The sequence below is a fragment of the Notothenia coriiceps genome, unplaced genomic scaffold (genome assembly GCF_000735185.1).
Source record: "Notothenia coriiceps isolate Sejong01 unplaced genomic scaffold, NC01 NC01_scaffold00024667, whole genome shotgun sequence".
NCBI lineage: Eukaryota > Metazoa > Chordata > Actinopteri > Perciformes > Nototheniidae > Notothenia > Notothenia coriiceps.
Window position 1 is genome coordinate 9,814,238 of NW_011357368.1, and position 6,871 is coordinate 9,821,108.

At 41.8% G+C, this 6,871-nt stretch overlaps 1 protein-coding gene across 1 annotated transcript; it reads left to right on the forward strand.

The window, feature by feature from the left end:
- Positions 1-214: 214 nt before the first annotated feature.
- LOC104955484 (cadherin-18-like) lies at positions 215-6,505 on the forward strand. The gene is made up of 3 exons (XM_010782811.1): positions 215-248; positions 1,228-1,479; positions 5,730-6,505. The coding sequence occupies exons 1-3, from the start codon at positions 215-217 to the stop codon at positions 6,239-6,241; spliced, it is 798 nt and encodes a 265-aa protein (XP_010781113.1). The 3' UTR covers positions 6,242-6,505.
- The last annotated feature ends 366 nt before the right edge of the window (positions 6,506-6,871 follow it).

The window sequence follows — 6,871 nt, forward strand, 5'->3', positions numbered from 1 at the left end:
TCATCTAGTCAGTCAGTCATGTGAGGCCAAGTTAAAAAGGAACAGTTTGCCTTGAATTTTGCTGGTTTTAAGTACGTACTGTGGTAATACTCTCTATGGTCCATAAGCCATGCTATTTGAACACTTCTCAAATATAAACATGGTGATTTCCTGCTGAGGTAACCCCTCGCTAAGAGCCTACACACACCTGTAAAGATTGTATGTCAAACTCTTAATGGCTAATCCTCAGTCCAGTGTGAAGTGTTGCTGTAAGCTTCTTAGCATGCATTTCTTTTGAAAATAAGTGTTTCTTAACCAAAGTGAAATAAGCTTGTTACGAAGGAAAATACTGAACAGCTGCTATTTTTGCGCTGACGCCCCAGTTATAAATTAGACCATTTGTTTGGTTGCAGTTTGTAAGCCAAAACAAAGGCCAAAATGTGTCTTGCATCTGTTATTGTTACAGTCTGAGTCTGAAGGAGACAAGGCTGCTTACGTGGGCTACAGTATAGAAGACATTGTGAAGTAGTCTGTACAGTATGTTATAGATGTCCTAGCTTTTTATAAAAGTCCATCTGAGAGGGACAAAAAGCAACACAATCCTTTCCATTCCACCTTTTTAATGTATACAAGAGTTGCGTCCGTGTTTATTTACTTCTTCCTCTGCAGAATCATCTCATCAAACCTTGCTCTCGGGTTCCCTTGTTTGTGTTTTCTTCTTTACAAATGTAGCACTTTTATCTCTGTTTATCTACCTGACACGTTCCCTTAGAGGTCTTTTCTGCACGAGGCCAAGGTGAACTGCTCTTCTGCAGCGCATTAAAAATAGTAAACCAACTACTTGGAAATTAATTAGCCTTTGCACACAGCGAAGCCGTAGTGAGAATCAAACCAGCCTGAGATACTTCAAAAGCAAAAAGCACAATTCACAATGGGAAATGTGATTTATTGGATTATTATATTTTTGTTTGGCTGAAGATTGGTACCCTTGAACCCAATGTCAGTCTGTCTGTTTATTTTCGCTGGCTTCAATCAAATCAAGCTTCTGTTGCACTGTATCTAAATGCTTTTAATGTTGCTTTATGTTGAAATGTGCTGTATGAATAAACCTGCCTTGCCTTGACGAAAAAGATAATTGCAGGTCTTGCTCTCAGCCTGACGCAATTGAGAAGAAAGAGGAAATCAACAATTAGACATTTAGGCCAAGGGGTCTAATTTTCCTAAACATGTTTTTTTTTATAATTATAGACAGCTCGGCCAGCATCATTGCCAGGCGGAGGCGCTTCAACCAGCAGACCCAGGAGCTGTACGAGCTGCCCATCGTGGTGTGGGACGGCGGGGAGCCCTCCCTGAGCGGCACCAGCACCCTGACCCTGAGGGTGTGCCCGTGCCAACGCCACGGCAAGGTCCGGATGTGCCAAGGCGAGGCGTTCCTCTCCTCCGCGGGGCTCAGCACCGGAGCACTGATCGCCATCCTGCTGTGCATCGTCATCCTGCTGGGTAAGTAAGGACAGCCACAGCAGGGGAGGGGAGGGGGCGCCCGGGGCCAAATATCCTGAGGGCATGGACACAGGATGTGAACCATAGAGGAGCAGCGAAGGGTGGAAGGGGGTTTTTGACAAGGGCAGAGGAGGAGAGAGGGATGAAAAGACTTGCGGGGACACAGGGAGAATTAAGAATGAGGGTGAAAAGAGTTGGAGAGGGCAGAGGTGGAAGAAAAAGAAAAGGAAATGAAGGATAGAGGAGAAGGACACAGAAGGAGTAGGTTGGAGGAGAGGTGGGAACAAAGACAGCAAAAAATGGAGACTGCAGGGTCGAATGTGTGATTCACAAAACTGAGAAAGAATGAACCTACAGTGGTTAGAGGGTGGAACTTGGATTTAAGAGCGAGCCAGGATTCATGTGCAGACAGGCGGCTTGAAATCAGGAAATCAGATTATACTTAAATCACATTTGTTGGCAATTCGATCCATATGTGCTCTTTTACTACGCATCTCAATCTTCCTCCCACACGTTTAACATCTCATGTTGTGACTGAGTGAAAGCATGCGGGAATGTGGTGACAGCCAATAAAGAGACAGATTTTGGACTTGTTCTGCACCATGACTCCATTAGGCAGGACTGGCAGCAGCGAGTAAACACGCCTTCAGTCAATGAGTACGTGTGTCTTGTTACCATAGCAACCAGTCCTGCCAAAGTGATTATAAATAAATGTTTAACTATCTTGACACTTCGAATGTCAGCGTTTGGGGTGGAAGACGTTGGAAAGATGGTGCAAAATCCAAGGTCAAATATAGCAGAAGTCCAAACAAATCTCCTGTCAGAGCATGCCTCTGCAAACCAAACCGCAGCAGGACATGATTTGACAAAACTGTCGAACAACACGCCTCAGCGTATCTGCTCTCCCTCCTCTCTTCAGTGATTGTCTCTGGACATTAGCGCGTGAAGGTTATGCATATTCATACTTGCTGTTTCCTCCTCCATGCCAAAGCCTCTGGCTGCGGCGAACAAAAGGCCATCACCGCTGTTCGGAGTGAGAGACACACGCTGAATCTGTAATCACCAACAGATACTAGTTAGGACAGAGAGAGATAAACAGCAAGAGGCAGGATACGATCACACTTCTTTTTTTCGTGTTGCATTGCGGTTCACACTTTCCAGTAACAAGTGAGGAGTCTCACACTCGGCTCATATACTGGACAGAGGTCTGAAACCCTGTCACCTCATATTACACATTTTGTTATTGGGTTGCGGGCGAAATAAATCAGATTTCACTCCATTTAACACCCCATCATTTGACTTGACCGTACAATTGTTTCATTATTCCCCATCTCTGGTGTTCATAGCAGAAAGAAATAGCGGAATGTGGGTGTCTTGGGGTAACGCATGCTTATTATCTGCATTGTCCCCTGTTGTTTGCCTATCATGCATTTCTCTCAGTATCAACCCTCAATACTTAATGGGCTCATTTACACCTGGTATTAACATGGGTCCCCCTTATTAAGCCTGCACCAACACAGAAAGGGATACAAATATAAATCTCTTAGCTGACATAAAATATTGTCAAGAAAAAACATTATGGATGAATTCAAGTGACTTTGTACCAACACAGACCAAATACTAATGGCAATTGTAATATATTTTATTTTAGTAAAAAGGTAATTTTAGGAAATTACCCATAGCCATGTGCATAAGTGTGCACTGAAAAAGTGAATTTTATAATCACATCCTCTTTTAATATGGTATAATAACTGGTCCCTCAGTCTAATCTTCCATAACAAGGAGACATGTAGCATGGATGAGACTCCTGCAATGGCTCCTGCTGCAGAAATACATATCAGCTGACTGGGGTAATACTGTCTGGTGCCATAAGTGGTGTAGTGAGTACCAGTTAGACCTCCACCAGCCCTGGTGAGGCAAATGAAATGACCTGAATGGACCATCGAGGGAGCATTAATGTAAAGGGTGTAATACAATATGGTGTGCACAGTGGATGGGAATAGACAGCAAATACAAGCAGACCACAAACTTTGGAAACTGCAGTTTGGCATATGGAATGCTGTTAAATATTGAGGCGGTATTAAGTGAGTCATTATTTTCATACCAAAAAGAGTAGCCAAATAAAAAGTAGCTGAGAAATTAATTGAAAAGCCAAAATTCTGTATTTCCTAGTTCTGCTGACAATGATTTACCCAGCAGATTCTCAAATCCTAACATTGTTTAATTGGTTTCCCATAACTGGTTAAACAATAAGCACTGTCCCACAGAAATGCTGTTTTTCACCTTCTCCAACCCCACTTGAGGTAAAGTGAATCTGTTTTAGTTTTTTTGTATAGTTTAATCACATGCAGGTTAGGGGACATTTCATTAAAAACACAGACGAGGAAGCGCACTGAACAATGAAAGATATGTAGATAGATGTGTGCATAATAACATAATAAGTCATAAGGTGTTTAAGGGAACAGTCAAACAAATTGTTGTGCCTAATGGAAAATGTTACTTTCTTGCATTCCAAGTGTAATGTTCCATTATATAAATGCCACTCTTGTTTTGAGGGAAATTTATAATCGCCTCAAGTGGTGCAGTTACTGGAATGAGTTTTGGGGTTCCACCCTGCGGTTAAAGCATGAAGAAGTAGCTGTGGGTGTATGAACCCAGACTTTATAAATTGGCCAAATAATTACATTTGAAGACGATACAAATCATAAGGAGAATAAACAAATAATTGTTCAGTTTTGAAGTTCCTAAACCTACATCTATGTTTTGTCAAACCCTAATCCTATTTTAAAGTAATGGAGGTATTCAATATATTTTCTGTCCAACCCTAGTCTCTAACTCTTATGTAAAGTAGTAGTGGACAACATCTATGTGTTGTCAATCCTAGTCCCTAACCCTCCTTTAAAGTAGTAGTGGACTACATCTATCGTTTTCAGTCTATTCTGGTACATTTCATCAGTCCTGCCACAGTTTGAGTGGGATTATTCACACCTGCCTCAGAGAACTGAGAAAGAATCGGCTGCAGGGTTTAACTAAACAGCTGAAGCTTGGTGTAAACACACCTTTAGTCTGCTCCGAGGCTTAAGTCATCTTTGAAATTGCTTTACAGTATGCCTCTTTCTCCATACTCTCTACAATATGTATACAACAAATGTGTTGCTTGAATAAATACAGTAGATTAGTCAAATGCATCAGTGCATCCTTGACGTTATGAAAGCCTCTACCTCTACCTCCTCTTAATCCAAAACCACCTTCATGTCTCTGTTTAGCTCTCACCTTGAATGTGTTACGTCTCACCCCCAGAGGCTGATCATAACTTTGGTTCTATGTACAGTATATAAATAAACCTTATAACAGTTTTTTATTCAATAACAGTGTATATTCATCTGTTTTTATTCATACCCCTGCAGGAACGCTGATATAGCTCTGTGGTCTGTTAATGCAGCATATTGAACTCCTTTTAGATATTGCACTAATGTACAAATGTACTCTGATTCTATAAGCCATTTCATTAGATATATGTCACTGTTAACATCCTGCAGAAAGGTCATTATTAACAAAAAAAAGCCCTTCAAGATAACTCTCATTAGATGTACGAACAAGTTCCAAGCTGTATGTAGCATGTCATCAAATATTCCTCGGCTTCATGACTTCATTAGCAGTTGGAAAAGATATTTCACACTGGAAGCTACTTAGCTTTCATTGTGCTATATTTTCTCTAATGTGGCACAACAGGCTCATTATTTCCACGTAAAACTCAAAGATGAGATATTCTTCCATATATTGTCACATGTTCACTTGATATTCACTGGCTGTTGAAGCTGGATGTTAGATGAAATGTTCCGCAGATAATGGTAATGTGTGTATTGTCATCATCTCAACAGCTTGTATTCAAAGTAATATCACAGCCTTTGCTAATGTCAGCTAATGTGCTTTATCGATTTACAAATCTTCAACGCTTGGCTAGTTTTAGTGTCCTGATGGAAAAACAGATAAATATGCAGAAAATGTCAGCTTGTGTTCACTTCCAACGTTTCTGTAATGTGTTAGTCTTCTGCTAAGCACTTTGTCAATTTAATTGTTGTGAAAAGCAATTTTCTTACTGTTGACTATAATCCAGAGTTATTACATATTTGAGTTTATTGTACGAAGTTAAATACTGGAATAATGCTCATACGTTGCAACCTATTGATTTTTGAGGGATATTATCCTCACCACTTTTCATTGAAATAAAGAACGCTTCTCTTTTGCAGCCATTGTGGTTCTCTTCATCACACTGAGGCGGAGCAAGAAGGAGCCGCTTATAATCTCTGAAGAGGACATCCGAGAGAACGTAGTCACGTATGACGATGAGGGCGGAGGCGAGGAGGACACCGAGGCCTTCGACATCATCGCCCTTCGTAACCCCGCTGCCGCCGAGGAATTCAAGTTCCGACGGGACATTCGGCCGGAGAAAAGAAAACACTGCGCGCTCAACCGCAGCCACCGGGCCGTAGCAGTGGAGCTGGATGAGTCGGATGTGCACGAGTTTATCAGGCAGAGACTGGTGGAGGCCGACATGGACACCAGCGTGCCGCCTTACGACTCTCTCCAGACCTACGCTTACGAGGGCCAGGGCTCCCCCACGGGCTCCGTCAGCCCTTTAGACACTCCCGGAACACAATCAGAGCAGGATTATAACTACCTAGACAACTGGGGGCCCCAGTTCCAGAAACTGGCAGAACTCTACGCAGAGGCAGAGTCAGAGTCAGAGGTGACCGCCTAGTCTGGGATATCCCTCCTGTTTGAAATACGTTTTTCAAAAAGCGAACTATACGAACAAACAGATGCTTTCAAACTGTTCCGGTGGTTTACAACTGTTGAACTAAAAAGACTGCTCTATTTTTTTTTTTCATTTTGTCAATTTGAGCCGTTCATCTGGAAGTATCGAAATAGATTTTGAGAGTGAAGAACAACAATATGGGGGGAGAAGGATATTTTCCTTGGTGTATATTTTTTATTGCTCAATAAAGTCCTGAAATCCATATGAGTGGATATGTGAAAAAATATTGCAAGTTTGTCTTCTTCCTCCACAAATGGATACGCAGTGCAGCATTCGGTTAAGATTATCATGGTGGGAGGCATCTCCAAAGTGTTTACGTTCCACCAAGAAGAGGATAATGCTGAGTCTGCCAAATGCACAATAATGACACCTCCACTCGATAACATGTTTGAAAGGCACATTTTGTTTTTTGGCAAAAGGGTAGGCAAGCCAACGATTATTATACAATGCAACTTACCGTTAACAAGTAGCATTTTCATTTCAAGCATTATACCCATCTGCTTTCCCAACACACAGACCTACTGTAAATTATGCAACCTTGGTACCCTGGAGTTTCCCCATGAACTCCTCATG

Excerpts from the sequence above, each read along its gene's own strand:
- LOC104955484 (XM_010782811.1), top strand. The coding sequence starts at position 215 with ATGGCTAATCCTCAGTCCAGTGTGAAGTGTTGCT. Across the intron at positions 249-1,227 it reads GTCCAGTGTGAAGTGTTGCT|ACAGCTCGGCCAGCATCATT; the intron begins GTAAGCTTCTTA and ends TTATAATTATAG. Across the intron at positions 1,480-5,729 it reads GTGCATCGTCATCCTGCTGG|CCATTGTGGTTCTCTTCATC; the intron begins GTAAGTAAGGAC and ends TCTCTTTTGCAG.